General features: G+C 34.1%; 1 protein-coding gene across 2 annotated transcripts in view; it reads right to left on the bottom strand.

Moving 5' to 3' along the window:
* The window catches only part of LOC128994166 (putative inorganic phosphate cotransporter), a 68,996-nt gene extending 50,813 nt beyond the window's left edge, over window positions 1–18,183 (bottom strand). The window contains exon 1 of one of the 2 annotated variants that reach the window (XM_054418526.1): window positions 18,022–18,183. In XM_054418526.1, the coding sequence (XP_054274501.1) occupies window positions 18,022–18,130 (109 nt within the window). In that variant the 5' untranslated portion in view covers window positions 18,131–18,183. The remainder of the gene's footprint in view (window positions 1–18,021) is intronic. The other variant, XM_054418534.1, reaches the window with a different exon arrangement.
* Between the last annotated feature and the right edge of the window lie 402 nt (window positions 18,184–18,585).

The following is an 18,585-nucleotide window of genomic DNA, read 5'->3' as shown; positions in this document are numbered from 1 at the left end:
ATGCCTTCGCAACGAAACTAAGCTATTGATCAACCTGAATCGTTAGACGGAGGTACGTAAACATGTAGTCAACAAAATCGTCCAGGAGCGAAACATGAATTTTGATATCCTAATGGTCATTTTCATAAATTCCTGTCAGACATTTCACAAGAAGGATTGTCCGCGTAGTTTACCGAACGTGATGAAAGGAAGGTCAACACAGGTTTACGTGGAAAGACAAAGGTGCAATTAAGCGGTTTAAGCGAATAGGCGTTATGCATAATTCATACTCGGCACTTGGCACTTGGCACTTGGCACTTGGCACTTGGCACTGTTGTGGCTGTTGCTGTAATTCCCAACAACCCGGTCGTGGCGGGATGACGCAACCGGGAAACTCCTGCATAACCGCGGAGGATAGTGAACCGAATTGTAATTTATTGCTTTTTCAGGTTGAAATTGAATTAATTAGTCAATAACTATGACTTGCTTTTGAGGTTATGACTTAAAATAGTGTAAATTGACTTATCAACATATCGTAAAAATGTGTTAAATTGCAATAAAAATCATCAAAAATGCTCTCACCACTGCTAACCAGGTGACTAAGCGAATTGAAAGGATTTCCATTTCAACATTAAAAGATGTTATTCACAATTGAATAACATTTAGTTTTAGCGAGTACTTAGGTTTGCTGCTGCAAGGAATGTGAAAAAGTGTTGTTGTATATAAATGTTTATAACTTGGCACGAAATAAATAAATTTAACAAATTTGATCAAAATATATCCATAAACAATCAAACTACAATAGAATACCTACTTACTCTCCATGAGATCAACAGGGGAATACCAAATTTATAGTTTTTTATTTTCTCCATTACCATATTGAGCATCCAAAATGAGAAAACCCAATTTTTAACCAAGAAAACCCGTTCCCAAATTGCGATCATCCTGTTTCGCGAACTTTTTTGTACTAAACAGCTATTAAATTTATATGAAATATGCAATTGAACGGGTGGTGTTCAACCTCTTGGCTAAGGACATCAAAACGAAAAAGGAAATCGGTCCCTAGTCCTTACCAGGAGATCTACGATAATTTCTTATTCCCTATATGGGAAATTCGCTAAACAAATTTAAGGTACACTATTAATACTTTTACACTGTATATTTTATTTACATCCAGTCCCCCACGTACAAATAATATATAAATAAAAAGATTCGAACATTCTACGACCTTCGAGCGTGTCCTGGAATGTTCCAAGATGATCTGGGATGTCGCCGAACATTCCAAAACCTTCTAGAACATTCTGTCGTCCTCTCGACTAGTCTCGAATGTTCTGGACTGTTATAGAATTTGCTAGAGGGAGAATCTTTACCCATGTTCAATAGCACATCCTTGAGGTCAAAACAGCATCCTTCTTTATAAAAAAGATAACCTTACCATAAAACAACCATAATATAACCCTTGATTCTATAAAAAAAATTATGAATTTTCACGTCGTGCATATATACACTTTCTTTTACAAAATTTATTGATAATATCCTGTAAGAAAGTATATTTTTTAGGGGTCCTTCAATTTTATTGATAACGGGTAAAGTACATATTTTAAACTTTTCTTCTTCTTCTTGGGTCATTTCCTAACATTAAAAATACAAACGTCAAACCATTTCTTTATAACTCTTACAGATTTCGTCACTGTTTATCACACATTAGTATTACTAAATTTGGTAAAGTTTAAATGAAGGTATATTTAATTAACTTTAATTAAAATCATATTTTTCTTATACTTTCTAAAGGATAAACAGGATGTAATAACCTTCTACTTTATCAGTTGCGTCAGGACTTTTTTCTACCACTAGACTTTTCCTGCAGTGTTCCCCTGCAATAATGCATGGAAAACACTGCATTAATTACGAGCTGAAGCTCGTCGTATGATAAGTGAACAAAGCAAAAACCGGTTGTTTCGTGAAACAATAACATGCGATTGTTAAAGCAGTAAGTAGATACAACCACAGCATAATCACAGATAATTTTATATTATACGTTGAGCAGCATACGCAGATGTGCTTACGTCAAAGGAGCGTAAAAATGAACATAGTTTGAACTGGGTTTTGTACTCGTTGTTAAACATTACAAGGAAAATAAAATAAACAGCTGATGGGAGATAGCACAGCCTCCTTTAACACAAGGCTGCGGCAAGACAAAAGTGGCAACGTCGCAGCATCGGCCTACCGAAACAGCTGTTCATGATGGAGCTTCTGCGCAATGTTTGTACATACACGCTTGTTATGACTGTTATGGGCGTTGCCACATCGATGTCACGGCCTTGGATAGAGGAGGCTATGGAATTAACATAGACTTTTTATACCATACTATAGTTTATTAAACAACAATGTTTTATGTTATTAATAGTCAAAGGTTATATGAATTTATACACTGTACTTTTTATATATATGTACATCAATATGGCAAACTCAAATTTTATGAAGATAACTTTTCCTTTTTTTCCATTGCATCAAACCACTTATCTCTTGAACTGAAGCAAGACGGGGAGACGGGGAATCCCCACACAAGTTTTCTCTTGTGATCTCAATTCATTAAATTGAAAGTTTTAACGTTGACTATAGAAAATGGTTTCTATCATTTACTGGCTTTAGAGTCTACACAAAAGATAGGAGGACATACTCTAAAACCGCCACAGTTGGGTTCACACCTCATGGGAACGTCATGACAACATAAATGAAACGAAGACGTTGCATTTATATTATTTCAAGTTGGTACATAATCCAGAATTGACCTACTTCAAATTTGGGACCAAAATGTGTGACAATTTGACATGGTTGACAAAAATCAATAATAATTTCAATGACCAATATTAATTAAGTCCGTTTTTTCGAATATCAGAATCACAAACCTTTTTTTGAGAAAGCAGAAATATTTTACAATGTATCCGAAATAATTTACAGCTATTATAGACTACCTGATTTAATACTTTAAAATTTTAATTACACTGCATGTAGACACTATATTTACAACCAATCTGGTACGCTTATAAAATGGATAATTCACGTAAAGCTTCGTTTTCGTCCTTTTATTCCTTCCTCGAACTCATAACCATATCACGAATGTACAAGATATCCAATCCACACCGCATGGCTACATGTACATGTACATGGCAAGATAAAACAAATAATTACAACTGGTCAGAATGCTAATGAGGTAATGGACGTTAGCTTCCTTTATCACCTACAAGTTAAGCAATCGTGTTTACAAATTAGTATTGCGACAAAGCTGCTAAATAAAAACAAAATTAAATTGAATTCCACAAAATCGCACATTGTAAATGGTAGTCTTCGTGGTATTGGGTTATTATTTGCCGTGATAATGGATGTTGTAAGGCTGTACAGTGAAAGTTGACTCCAGGTCGGTGACCGAACTTGTAAATAGAACAGTCACTTTGAACGTTAGTCTTCCCTGTCCTCACTTTACATATTAATCCTCTGTGTCCTAACTCTACTTGATATACTCTGTGTGGTCATTACCCATCTTTTAATGTCCTCACTCCAGTGTCACTCTGTACTCACATTTCACTTTTGTTTTATATGTCCTAACTTTACATGTTAGTCTTTCTTCTCTTCACTTTACACATACCGTACCTGTCCTCACTTTAAACGTGTGTCTTCCCTGTCCTCACCTTACAAGTTAGTCAATTCCCTGTCATAACTTTACAAGAGAGTCTTCTGTGTCCTCACTTTACACGTTACTTCCCTTTCCTTCCTTAACACGTTAAGTCTTCTGTATAAGTTAGTCTTCTCTGTCTTTACTTTATACTTTCGTCTTCCCTGTCCTCATTTTACACGTTAGTCTCCCCTATCTTCATCGTCTTCACTTTACACTCACCTCTTTTCCGTCTTCACTTTACAATTATGTCCTCACTGTCATATCTTTACAATTACGCCTCTCTGTCCTCATTTTACACGTAAGTCGCCCCTATTTGACGTCCTCACTTTACACTCACCTCTTATCTGTCCTCACTTAACAATTGCATCTTCCCTGTCGTCATGTTACTTGTTAGTTTTCCCATTGAAAACCTCGATAGTTTATTGATGCAACTGGAAAAACTGCTTTAATATGGCTATATTTTAGTTCCCAAAACTTGAGGCACTCCAGATAAAAAATAAACGTTATTAAAAAAATAAACTTTATTTTACTATAATTAGGCGCATAAATATGTAACAAACTACGTGTTCATTCAGAGACTACTCGATATTTACTTCAATGTTTTGATAGAAAATATGTAACAATAAGAAGGAAATTTTCGAAAAATATAATTACTACAGTGGACCTACTAGTAGAGCAGCATCAACATAGGATCTCAAACAGAGAAATCTCTTGATTACATTATCATGTTTTCTACTCTGTGAGAAGTTGAAGACGAATTTCGCTCTACAGCGTTGGGAGCTATTGGCTTCTCCTTGATTGGCATTTGATTAAATTTAGATCTGGATCTCAACTCAAACTGACAACTGAAACTAATAGGTGATATGTAAGAAAGCCTAATATGATGGTGGTTATTATTGTTTTATCGCTTATAAAATAATGAGAATTAAAAAATTATTCCTTGATTCCGTTTACAATAGTAACCTAAAAAGGAAAAGAGTTTAATTAATGGGAAGATATGGCAAATTTCGGGTACTTTGGTATTATACCGACCACAATGATAAATCGACTTCTAAATAAGATTTTAATGAGTTTAATAACAAAATCTTCATAATCTAACCTACAACATAGTCTACCCTTAGGTTAGGTTAGGTTATAATTATTAGGTGTGGTCGGTATAATACCAAAGTAGGCTACCAAATTTTGTGATTTTTCGGGAAGTGTCTTAAAGCAAACTGATTAATTTGATAAATTATCTTATTTCGCTTGCCAATATGGATATCAATTGTGTATGCATCGGTGTTCCAAGCAATCAACGAATTGACAGGAATAACTGCAGTTCAGTTTTAAGGAAGGTTGATATGGTTGACTATGGATAGTATGCAGCCATTTCCAATATCAGGTTGTAGACAGTTTTATGGTTATAGTACGAAAATTATCGTATTGTAGTTGCATTGGGACACTGTGTAGTATAATCACATATTTTATAATTTGTAACACAATCAACCAGTAAATCATGATACAATGATAGACATTCAGCTTTTAAACTTGTAAATTGCGTTTTTATCCCAATTATATCTTTGACCAGAACGCAAGGTTATCACTATGTATCCTTGAACCGTGCTAAAGATACAATCTTACACGCGTTTGTAAGAACAATATAGAAATTAACGTAATACTCTGGTAATTAAAGTAGAATTAAATTATTATTATCTTCCATAATGTTTTGAATATGAATAAATAAACAGCAAATGTACTTTTGAATATTCTAGAAGTGGTTTGTACATAATGGAAGAACATGTTCAGAGCTAATTACATTTTTGTTACTAAAACCACGATTATGAAAATTAACAATCAACAGGCCAATTCTAATCAGTTAATTACTTAAACTGAAGATACTGTCAAATCACAACAATGAAATATATTGAAACAGCTGATTTAATACGATTAAGTCTATGGCACGGTTAAAGGGGCCAATATAGAATAGAAAAGAAAACTCCTAGTTTAAATGTATTAATCTGCTCTTTTGGTTCAACAATACAAACAATATTCAACTTGAAATATGATAGTCAATTCCCCTGTAGTCCAGTCAAGGAATGAGGTGTAGAGTGCGTGAGCAGGTAACTAAGCGATTCCTTCAGAAACTTGTTCAGGGGGCTTAGGGTGTTAACATACCAAAAGTCCTGACTCCTAGGTGGTGAGCCAGGGGTGGAGGGGGGGAAAAGGGGGGGGGAAGGTACGCATTTTGGGTTTTTTGATTATATCTCGAAAATTATCAACTTTTTGTATAATATAGTAAATTATAAAATTGAAGAAGATTAAATTTTCTACAAGAAAAGTATATAATGTGTTTATTTTGGTTCAACAGATTACGAGTTATAACTTATTTAATTTATATCTTATTAAAATCTTCTTCCATAAGAAATACATGTAAATGAGTATGAGAAATGGGGCGAATCCTATCCGCCCAAATGAAATATAAATGATATTCTGGAAATCTTGACAAAATTTCCAGTAATTTGACACTTTAATCATTAAAATTGATCTAAAATTAAGGCGAGGGCGAGGTAACAAAATTTCGAGTTTTGGTGTTTTTTTTTGGAAATATAAAAAAAATCCTTAAATCATCCCACTTTTAAACGCTCACCCTCGCTTTAATTTTTGACAAAATTTCATGATTAAAGTGTCAAATTACTGGAAATTTTTTCAATATTTCCAGAATATCAGTTATATTTCCTTTGGGCGGATAGGATTCGCCCCATTTCGCATACTAATTTACATGTATTTCTTATGGAAGGAGTATTTTAATAAGATATCAATTAAATAAGTTATAACTCGTAATCTGTTGAACCAAAATAAACACATTATATACTTTTCTTGTAGAAAATCTAATCTTCTTCAATTTTATAATTTACTATAGTATACAAAAAGTTGATAGTTTTCGAGATATAATAAAAAAAACCAAAATGCGTACCTTTTTCCCCCCCTTTTTCCCCCCTCCACCCACTGGCTCACCACCTAGGAGTCAGGACTTTTGGTATGTTAACACCCTAAGCCCCCTGAACAAGTTTCTGAAGGAATCGCTTAGTTACCTGCTCACGCACTCTACACCTACTTTTGGATAATTCATTGACTGGACTACTGTGTATATCTTAATCATATTCCCTTAGTAAGTTTAGATATGTATAAGCATAGATTAAACGGAGTATGTTTAATCTATGGTATAAGTCTACAAAATGGTTTTTAATAAATTTGGCGCACCTAAAAATGTCTCCGTTACAATAACTTCCACGCGGTTTAACATTTTGAAGACTTGTGGATCTTTTAAATAACCTTGTGACCAACACCTTGGAAAAACAAAAATAAACCAAGACGACTTCCCTGACGGACCCCACACCATCGTTTGAATCACACCTTGGCATATATTTTCTAACCAATTCCATAGCTCAATTCCACTGATTCACATATATATTACTAGTAATTATATCCAAGTAATACAGCTGTTCCTCAAAATAATTTACAAAAAACACATGGTGACGTGTAAGACTAGTTTAGCTTTTATTTAGACCGCGTCGCGACACACATAGGCTATCCAAGTCCTTGACTCCAACAATGTAAAAATAACCAGAGACACCTGCTTTGCAATTGGGTCATAGCTTCGTGCAACCTGCATGTCCGCTATTTTGATATAAGCGATGCACCAGGAGAATAGAACTTTTGTTTCGAATCACTTTTTGTGCAGGGATATCTCAATTTTATGTCGATTTGATGTGATTATTCCAAAGAAAAGAGGCGGACAAGGAAAGGAGGAGGTAAATAAGAAGACTGCTATTTTCCTTCATTAGGTGGAAGTTATTTTTTGGATATTTTAATCTGTGACTGCATTTGTTCCAAAATTAGCTTCTTAACGTTAAAACAATATTTTCGCAATTAATATTTATGGTAGATGAGTTCGTAAGTCCATAATTTAGCTTTAGATCTAAATGCTGCGCCCTTTATCGGCCTTGGCTCTTTTGAAAATCTTCAGTGTCTAATTCAGCGTTAGGTAAGGTAAGGTTAGGATACTAACTCACTTGTCTGACCCTCTAACCTGACTCAAGAAATTTTCTAGAACCTCCTCGGGGAATAGTACTCCTTTCTATAGCTTTGAAATAAGATTGTTGTCTACTCCATGCCCAGTCAAAAAACGATAAAACGAATAATAATTTATCCTTTGCTAAAGTCTCTAAATATTTCTCGTAAGTTCACGTACCAAGCCAAGCTATTGTCAACGTATACGGCATTCGGTATTCGGCATTCGGTATTTGGTATTCGGTATTCGGTATTCGGTTTCTTCAACGACTGACAGGGTCAATGTCAAATTACCCAGCAGACTATGTATGTATCTAGGCCACACTGTAAACAAACTCAATGAAACCTAATAACCTGACAGTTTAAAAGGTTAAATTGTTTTAGTGGATAATCCTGATTAAATTGGGGTCCATTTTGTGTTTACCATGAAATTAAGGTGTAAATCTGTTTAGGTGGATAATTTCAATGTGTAACGTCAAGTAATTGTAATTATCGTACGGTTTTAATTGTGGGTGTTCTAGATTACCGAAAAACCTTTTTTTTAGCTGTGAGCACTATCCGTTTTGATATCTAGAAAGGTGGATTACGAACCACTATGGGACTAACAAAGCTAAAATTTATTCGTGTTTGGTTAGACTAACCTATTTCTCCAGGGAAGAAGTACCGCATTCTAACCTCCAAACCAATCGTGTCCTCTAACCAAACCACTCACATAATGTGCCATTAATAACAATTAGGTAAGAATTGACTAAGATATTATGAAATTATTAAACGACTGTGTAAAAAATTGCAATCGATTCTAGAATAACTTACATTAGATAATTCAACGTTTTTTTTTTTTTTTTGTTTTTTTTAATAAAGAGGTTGGTGGCCTCTTTTAACCTTGCATTTGCCCGTCCACATAGACTAAGCGCCCGTGCGTGGATCGTTAACAGCAAAGCAAGGAGTGAGCCGGTACAGTACAAAGGTGAACTGTACTGATAAAATGTTATCGGCAGTGACCAGGATCCGAACCACGACATCGCTGCCTTGGGCCCGAAGTCCGCGACGCTACCGACTGAGCCACCGACTCACTAACAACTTATACTAAAAAAATTTACCAGATATTTAAAAAAATTTTAGGTGATTTACTAATATATGTGAGAAAATTTCATTTTAGGGACCTTTTCCGTTGATTTACTATCACTATGTTATTAACTGAGAAGTCCCATTTTAGTGTCCCAGAAAATATAGAGACCCAACAATCAAAAGAGAACAATAACAATTAAAAGATAAAAGGTACGTAACCTGTTATAAAAGATACTAAGTTGTCAGATTTCAAAACTTAAATCAAGTCTCGATCGCTACTTTGAGAAGTAGCTAGATGTACAATGTTAACCTTCAATAATCAATCAGCTGACAGAGTGGCATCATCGCTATAATCAGCTGACAATTGCAGCTGGCATCTGCCAATCATGGTGGTGACAATGTCACACCCACATGGCAAATTCAACCATGTGAGATGGATGAACGTTGACCTCGCCAATTTATACTACGTTTTCGACAACTATTGTTGCTGATAGCATATAAAGTCTAAACAACTTTCTTTTAAGCTTTTTTGGAAAGTAAGTTAGTAGTGAACTGGTCTCTCTCAAACATGGGGTACGAATTCGACCATACCTAGCGTTGCTACTACTCCAGCACATATTCCAGACGATTCTTAGACAAATTTCGACTTCACTAAATATTCCAGCGTGTATTTCAGTGTTATAGTCTGTATGATGGGACCTGTCTCCTGATCCTTCGTGTCTGGGAGTGGTCCGTACCATAAACTATTTGCCAGTCTTCAGGTAGGCGGAGGGCCAGGAGACAGGTCAAATCGTATAGACTATAGAGTATGAGCTAGATTAGGACTATTGGGAGGCTAACTAGTTTGACTACTTTCTGTATGCTATTTCTTCTACATGGCTGAAATGGTTGTACATTATATAGGGAGTTGATCTATTTCCAACCCAAATCAGGAATCGTCCGGTATTCGTTTAGAACTCTCAAACCACACACCGCACGATTCGATAGACAATGTCCTCTTACTGGGAAACTACACATAGCCTTTTAATAACAATACTGTACCAATTTTTTTGAATGTCATTCCTTCAACCTTTAAAATGAAATATCTTTGCTGAATTGTTTGCAAGAAGATTTATACATGGCCGTTATACAACATCACAGGACTTTCAACCCGTAGAATCAGTGCTAGGATAATTTATTTAGTTTTGGTGTGGGTACATGATAATTGTCTCAGCCGAGTGGTTTTTTGTTCGCCTTCAAATCTGAAGGCTGATAGTTTCGGTTCTTAGAGAAGACGACTCTGGGCCTAGTTGCGATTAATGATGGGCTATTAATGTGCCCACACATATCTTAAACATCAAAGATCAACACCTTTGAACTGGAACTGAATTTAACCCCTCCAATAAACCCGTCAAATACCATTGTGCGGTTTTAACTCAAAGATCGATATGAAAGGAATGATAGAAAGTTTCGAAGTTCAAATACAATGATGTAGTGGTGACGTGACTAGGTCATCGATGCCGTCTCTGATCAGCTGACCCGGCTGACCGGTTCCGGAAACACAGTCAGGTCACCGGAAATTTGTCGACATGTCCGCCATGTCACGCCTTTTCCGCTATTTTTCCGTCCAATAAAGCCAAATTAGTTGAGACGCATCTATTAACTACTCGCAAAAACTAAAACGTAATTTTAATTGCTCTAGCTTCCCGTGAAATATACAAATTTTAAAATTATTTATATTAGCGACCACCAAATCTGATGATCACTTCAACAGTAGTATCAATCACTAATCTAGATGGGGACGCATTGGTGTCTATTTGAACTCGAATATGTGTAAAGGATTAAGAAGGGAGTGAGATGCCTTGTGTAGCTTTTTCCTGACTATGATAAGACTAATAAGAACAGCTGTTCCAGTTCAAAACCATAAAAGAATGTAAAGTGTTTTCTCAGGATCGAACCAGTGACCTTCTGGCACTAGATGAGCTTTACAAACTAGATAGATTGTTCGAGACTGCAGGAAAGACATGTTTATACTTCATATAAACTGAGGAAATAAATGCAGTGTTAACTAAGCTAGGTAACCAGTTTTAAGATTAAAGTATGACTTACACAGGAAAAAAGAAAGGTGAAGAAAGCAAACGATAACGTTAGTTACTATAAGCTGTTCGACAATTTCCCTAATTGGACATAGTTGAAAGTAAATAACATCTTCAACATCGTTTTCTAGCTACTAGTTGTTACCTCAATTCTAGTATTTCTCAGGACGAGAAACAGGTAAATATTTTAATACCTCTATCAAATACGTATCTTTGTGTCTATAACAGAGATGAACATAATCCCTGGATTTATCATCCTTAAAGGATCAGAAGACAATTTTTAGGGATGTTTCCATCCGGCATATGCAGAGCGCATTTTGATTATTACAGCTTACTTTTTGACATTTCACAAACTTTCAAACTATTTGACCAAAGAAAACTATCCATTTATAAACTTGTGCTTGTCTTTTTTACCAAGATATACTTTTATCCTTGTATACTTTTTTACCAGCCTGAAAGTTCAACTCATTGTAATATAGCCTCTCTCAGGATAGTCCATCCAAATCGTAGTATGAACAACCAGAGAAAATAGGAATTAAAGTTGCACATTCTATAATGAGTTCAATCAACTGCATTCTATTTGGGTACATACGGGCTACTAGCCCAATCTCAGTCTCAGTACCTATACGGAGTGAATTTATAATTGACTTTAGTAACAGAAGTGAATACTATGTTTAAGATAAACACGAGACACATGTCTCAAATGTATTTTTGAGAACGAATGGAATTAAGTTCTTAGCTACCACGTAGTTAAAAACATAGAATTTGACAATTTTGGCATGTGTGCTTTTATTATTTTTTTCTACACTAGTTCTTCACCAGGCTAGCAACACTCACAAATCGTTGACAAAATTTACATAATATCATTATAACTCTATCAATTGTGTCACAAACATGTAAACATTGTGTCTTTCTTTTGTGAGAATGATTTGATATTTTCCAAGAATGGGATCGTAGTTGTGTTTGCTTACTTTAGGTACACAGCGTTGAGTGACGATGACAATCTGTTTGCAAACATGCAAACTATGTACAAATGCTCGAGACCCTTTAACTCGGTACAAAAACTATGACAGAAAACTGTAATGGAAACAAGTAGTTTTCCCCTGCTTTAAGTATGAATATAGAATATATAAATAAAAAAACCATCAGGACCACTAATCAGAGTTTTGCTGTAATTACACAGAAACCTTATTTTTTTTTAAATCAGCTGTCCGATTGTTGTGAAATAGAGTCCTATTACTCCTGGGTTAACAATTAACATGCGTTTATGGGGAAAGTATGTTACTTTTGGTAACTCAACGAAAATTTGTGTTTTTAATAAAATATTATAATATCGGATACCAGAATAAAGATTAGTTCATAAGGAATGCGATATTTGAATCAGGGTAAAATCTGAAATTTCAAGAAAAATACAGGTTATTCCATAAAAAAACAAACTTTTTAAAAAAAGTGGCCACCATTTTGAAACTGCTAAAGATAACTTAGTTCTGTTTTCACCAAAATTTTTCTTGTTAATAGGGATTTAAAATTATGAATAACATGATGTATGTTTGTATTTGGTATTTCTGAGATCTGAACTAGTGACCCTCTGGTTTTTGAACACCCTGTATTCAAAAACATTAAAAATAATTTTATTTCATCACGGTAGGATCATCGGTTTGTCTGAAGTCAATTTGAGACACCACGTGAACCACCCTGTATTTACTTTGTATATATTTAGACTGGAAGATTAACCCATCCATCCATGCTACACAACCTTTTGCGATACGATAACGAGATGACCACGACTACGACCATACTTTATTGACAAACCCAAATATTTCAAAAGGGGTTTTGCGTAACAAAGGTTAACGTACGTTTGTAATTGTAATACGTGTGTGGGTGAATTATCATGTTAATTCAATGAACTAATGAGATGTTTAGAGAGGTAGAACCAAGGCCACCTATATAGGTGATGCGTAGGTGTGTGTCAATGCCATGAAGATCTCCTCGACACCTGATATGAACCTGACATGTAACACCTGGCCTGAACAATGAACAAGCCTTTCTTGACCTAAATGTCCACTAAATGTTATTCATAAAAGCAGTACAAAACTAAAGTACCAGTTAAAAATAACCATATTGACTTATTCATAACAACTTCTGGCTAATATTACATTGAAGGAATAGGAATAGGATATTTTTAAGAGGAAAGCCACCAAAAGATGCCTAATACAAAAATATATATTGTAAAAGACATTAGGTTAGTTTTGGTAAGGTTCTGTTAGGTTTCTATCACATTAAGTTGGTAAGTGACGTCATTCACAGCTTATTGTACATTATTGATGGAAAGAGGCTCAAGTTAGGTTAGGTTATGTTTGGATAAATAAGGTTATGTTGGTTAGGTAAGATTTTGTATTAGCGTATTCTAGGTCCAGATATGACAACTACAGCTTCCTGTGCATGATTCATAAAAAGTGACACAGGTTAGCTTAGGTTCTGTTATGTTAGGTTTATGTTTGGTGATGTTAGGTTATTTTAAGAAGGGGGGGCATACCGTATGTCTAGAAATGACCACCAAGGCTTTATTGGACATAACTGATGAGAAGTGATACATGTTAGGTTAGGTTCTGTTCTAGGTATGTTTGGCTAGGTAAAAATCTGTTAGGTTTTTTAATAAGGGAACCCTCTTGAAAAGACCCGCCTATTCTTCCATTGTCAAGTCGTTAGTTAGCCAGAGGCTATGAGGAAAAGTCAAAAGGTTATTTTTAACTGGCACTTTGGTTTCGTATTGCTTTTAAATCACATTTAGTGGGCACGCCCAACTGAATGCCACTGGACTCCATTTAATGACGTTGGTTTTGTCCTGGAGGTAGACGTACGTGGGTAAACAAAAGTGAGTTTTTACGACTTGACGCTAATTTTAACTTTCAATTTGCAAAATCGGGTTTCATTTAGCGTGTGGTCGTAAAAACTGTCAAAATAATTAATGTTTCCTACAGTACTGGACACGCAGTCTGACGTCATCGGGGCGTTGAAAATGAAGCGTTGCAATTGGCTGCACTTCATGGTGCGAGTTTTGTTAAAAGATTGTAAAAAATCAGCTGTTTCATTGTTGGGGTATTATGCTAGTTCAGCCCGGTTTATGTAAATACTGTAGTATTTACATAAAAAACGCTGATCAAAAACATTAAAATAAGATCCGATTTTACAAAAGGATGAAATAGTAGGCTATATTTCATAACTAAAGTATAAAGTGATTCTATAAATTGGTGTAAAATACCTGCATTTATGCGATCTTGTGTTGTAGCTGAGTTGCTACCGGTTTCAACTCACATTGGAGTCATCTTCAGGCAGTTATAAGATGTCATATCGCTTCATTCGAAGGTCGTCAGTGGATAATAAATACATAAACAAAACACAAACACGTACACGGACATAAAAAAGAACATTTAAAGCTGTAAAATACTGAGAACGGTAGGCCTACGGGACACGACACGACGTGATCGGGCGAAAGTTGAGTCTAGACATCTGGACTTAAACTCCGCCGGGTTAGCGTCGTCTGTTGTCGTAACTGATCAGTAAATGTTTCGTGTCCGTAACGTGTTTTGTGTCGTGTGTAAATGTTTATTTATTTTTACGTGTTAAATATGACGCTCTTCATATGAAGAAAGAAGATGTCCTTGTACCGCCTGATGATGACTCCACATAGGAGTTGAAACTAGTTGCAACTGCAATTAAATGGATTACCGGTACTTGATAGCAGGTATTTAAACCTTTTTAACTCCAATGTGAGTTGAAACCGGTAGCAACTCAGCTACAACACAAGATCGCATAAATGCAGGTATTGTACACCAATTTATAGTATTTAAATGCGATCAGGAGGCTAAAATTCAATATTATAAAGTGATTCATTACATATTTGAGACCATATGTTAGTGCGAGATTTAACCACTTTCATTCGTGTTTTGAATGGTACTTTTCGCTGAAATACAAAAACTAATTATTTTCTCAATTAAAACAGACATTGGTTTTCTTTATTACCGGTACACTAACATTACAAAGCTCATGTTTTAGGCTAAGCTACCAATTTAAATCATAAGGCATAAGTCATTTATTTGGCCAGATTTAAATTAATGCATTTGCTAAGTCAATTAAACTCTAAATTTACATTGATTGTAGGCCTACAGTTTTAGTTGTTACAAATTGAAACAATTTATCAAACAATAACAAATCTTTATTCGTTTACGTCGGAAAACCCCATAACAGATAGTAAACATTACTTTTCCAAAGTAAACATTCTTTTTCCGTAGTAAACAATATAATGATTAGTTTTCTCAAGTGATAAACAAATAACGAAAACAGGTCATTTCACAGTACTGTAGTGAAAAGCATACTCAACTTTAGTAAAAGATAAATCTATGATTTTGTCTAAAAGTAGACTTCCCATCTCATCTTAAAATGTATGTTTTTTTAACGATTATCGTAAGTTCAGTAAATGTTTTCCATTTATTTTGGAATAGATTTTACCATTGGATGGCAAATGATAAATGTGTATGTTAGGGTATAAAACAAAATTTAAATATAAACATAGCCACATTTCAAGGTGAATAAAATGCTAAAAATATCAAGATAGTAGTTAATGTCTACAGCAGCTTCAATTACAATGTCCCAGGTCTAATACTTTTACGACCACAATTGTGATAGTAAATTAATTATCATGATAAAGTACAGAATGATTGTGATAAGGTTCATAATGTAGGCTGCATGTGAGAGTAAAGCAGTAAAGCTAATAGAAACTATTGTTATATTACAAAGTACTTGGGGGTAAAGCTTTGCTCAGGGATTAATAGTATTCTAAAATAAGTTCAAAGTTGTTTATAAAGGTTTCTTTTATACTAACAATAGGCCTACTTCAGTTTCCATGGTAGTGTTTTAAAGCTACTTAAATAGTATTAAAAGTTGAAATAAATAAGCTATAGTAAAAGGGTGCTACATAATTTAAATTATTAAGAAACCCAGAATCCTAAATTGAAGTCAATAATATGCGACTAGCTTTTTACTAATGAATCTCAAGAGTATTGAATAACGATTATTATTAAAACTATTTAATATTAATCGGATTTAAGTTACTGTATCTTACGATAAAAGTTAGAAAATATTACTGGGGAAATAAACTATCAATATTCAACCAAGCAAATTTTGAAACTAATTACAACTGTCAAATGTAGAAGATGGATATCAAACATTTTACGCTAAGTGGTATGGTTGCAGATGGAGATCATTCGAATTTACCGATACCTGGTAATGTAGTTTTGAATATAAAACCAATTCTCAACACAAAATCAAATTTTAAAATCAGGTGATCATGTGACAGAATTAAGATCATGGTCTTATTCAATTGTTCGATATTTTCAAAGCTCAACAGAGTCAAGACCCTAAAGAGCGAAAAACTTATAAAATAATGACAATAAATATTTCACTAGGCCTATACAGAAATGCTGTACTTCAAAACATACAGTTATAAAACACAATTAAACAAATAGCATTGTTGTGAATATTTTTCGCTTTTGGTTGCTATGCAACGGCAACAATGTAGTTTGTGAAGTTACCAATAATCTGCTTTTAACAATGCAAACGATGAATTAATTATTCTACGAAAATAAATTAGGTAATGATTAATTAATAGAACTGATAGTTGAGATTTTTTATTTTATAAGTTCAAGAATGATGCAAATAGGCATAATAGTGTGTACTTATTAAGGTCTAAAATGAATATTTTCGACATTAGCTCAAATTTAAGTGTGGATTGGGGATACTCTAGCCTCTTGTCTCATCAAAATACACTATTCTTTACAATAATTATTTTGTATCTCATTCTTGTTCAAATGTTCTTAAACGGCTTAGATTTTTTTAACTAAACAGCTGTAACCTAGACATCCAACTTTGGTCTATTATGATCATTCACGTTCTATTATGATCAGGGTCATTGCCGTGTAATAGGAGGCTATGTAATTCATCTTGTCAGATTCAGAGTAAACAAATTACAATTTCGCCGACAACAATGCAACAATGAACTACAATCGATAACTACTCTCGATACATTAGATTATAATCGAAGTTTACAAGTGATACAAATTTACAGCTGATACCATTGACACTAGCTGATTCTTTTTTGTGCAAAAAGATATAAACAATTACGATAGCCGCTCAATGCATGACACGGTTTTTGTGGAATTTAATTGTAATCAAACAGTGAATTTAAATGTCATAAGATATGACACTATAATTATTTTTACTATATTGATATGAAAGTAATTAATGAATTGAGAATAAATGAGTAATTAATTAAGATGAGTAATCTAGAAGAAATTTATTAGCTGAATGATTAAAACTTTCTACAATGACTACAAACTTTTTTAACAAAAAAAGATGTGTAGACCCTTTATATTTTCCATCAATATTTCAATGATGTTACACTCACTCAAAATATTAAATTCACAATATTGTTGTTATAAGTATAACACTTTGAACACAGTGAAGAACTCGTCTTTTAACTTTTGAAAAAAAAAAAACACTAACAAAATGCGAAGTCGGGACTAATGTTCTTAAAACTGAATTGACTAAAAACAATTTTAAAATCATTTTTGAATAAATTATCTTCTTTTCAAATCGCCACGTTAATTTTTATTCTAAACTGCTTCCAACTTAATTGGGAATAAAATGTCTAGTTCTTTTTAAGGCCAAAGAAAAAACTTACCCCTGATGAGATTTATCAACTCTTAAGATGAACTGAATGCAATCTGTGCGGTTTCGGTTTATAAAGGAAGAGATTAAGTGTTTAGTATTTTTATATAGACATTTTATCAACTTCAACATTATTAAGATCGAATATTACAATTTAATTGTAATCTATTGATTCTTCCTTGTATTCTATAAAATAATAAAGCGCGCACTGTACAATTTACTATAAAACAAAAGAAACACTTAGTTATCAGCGCGCAAACAACCTTACACTGCACACGTATCAAAATATGCTTCAAATTCTGTAAAAAGGAAAGAATCTCACTTAAAAGTATCCAAAATCCATGGTAAAACATATTAAATATCTAAACACCGCACGTAAATGGAGATATTATGCGATTTTACATTTGTAAACAAAACATGACACTACAAAACAAGGTTAAGTTTTACCTTCAGGTTTCTCCACGCTCGCTTGTTTTCCGTTTTCCACGTCGGCAGTCCGAGCTTTTCCATTTTCCTTGTCTTGTTTGGCGTCTCCGTTTGTCGATGTAGCTGCCATGTTGGTCAGGTTACACACCACACTTGGACGCGACCGCTACGATCGCCGCGACAACACTGACTCAAAAGCAGTGTTGCCACCACGTTGTTGCGATTTTACCCTAAAGGTGGACTAAAATTACCCTAAATTACCCTAAATCTACTTTGGGTTACCCTAAAAAATACCCTAAATGTTAATATTTGCGTTTAATGCTATAAAACAATGTTAAAATCATATAAATCTTACATAAGATGGTTAATTATACTAAATGAAGTTCCAATATTAATAATTTACGTAAAATTATACTCGCTTCTAAAAAACCACCCGAAAGAAGAACAAAATGTTGATATTGGTCAGCTATATCGACTATCGTATAACGAAAAATATCGAATCAAGAACTATCGAATTTTTTACTGTATCGACCCATTACTACTGTTTTTGGACAATCATATCTTTAAAATAGCACGGTACCACCA

The sequence above is a fragment of the Macrosteles quadrilineatus genome, unplaced genomic scaffold (assembly GCF_028750875.1).
Source record: "Macrosteles quadrilineatus isolate MER2022 unplaced genomic scaffold, UCM_ALF_1.0 Scaffold_1__1_contigs__length_201487025, whole genome shotgun sequence".
Taxonomy (NCBI): domain Eukaryota; kingdom Metazoa; phylum Arthropoda; class Insecta; order Hemiptera; family Cicadellidae; genus Macrosteles; species Macrosteles quadrilineatus.
This window is presented reverse-complemented; position numbering and strand designations above follow the sequence as displayed.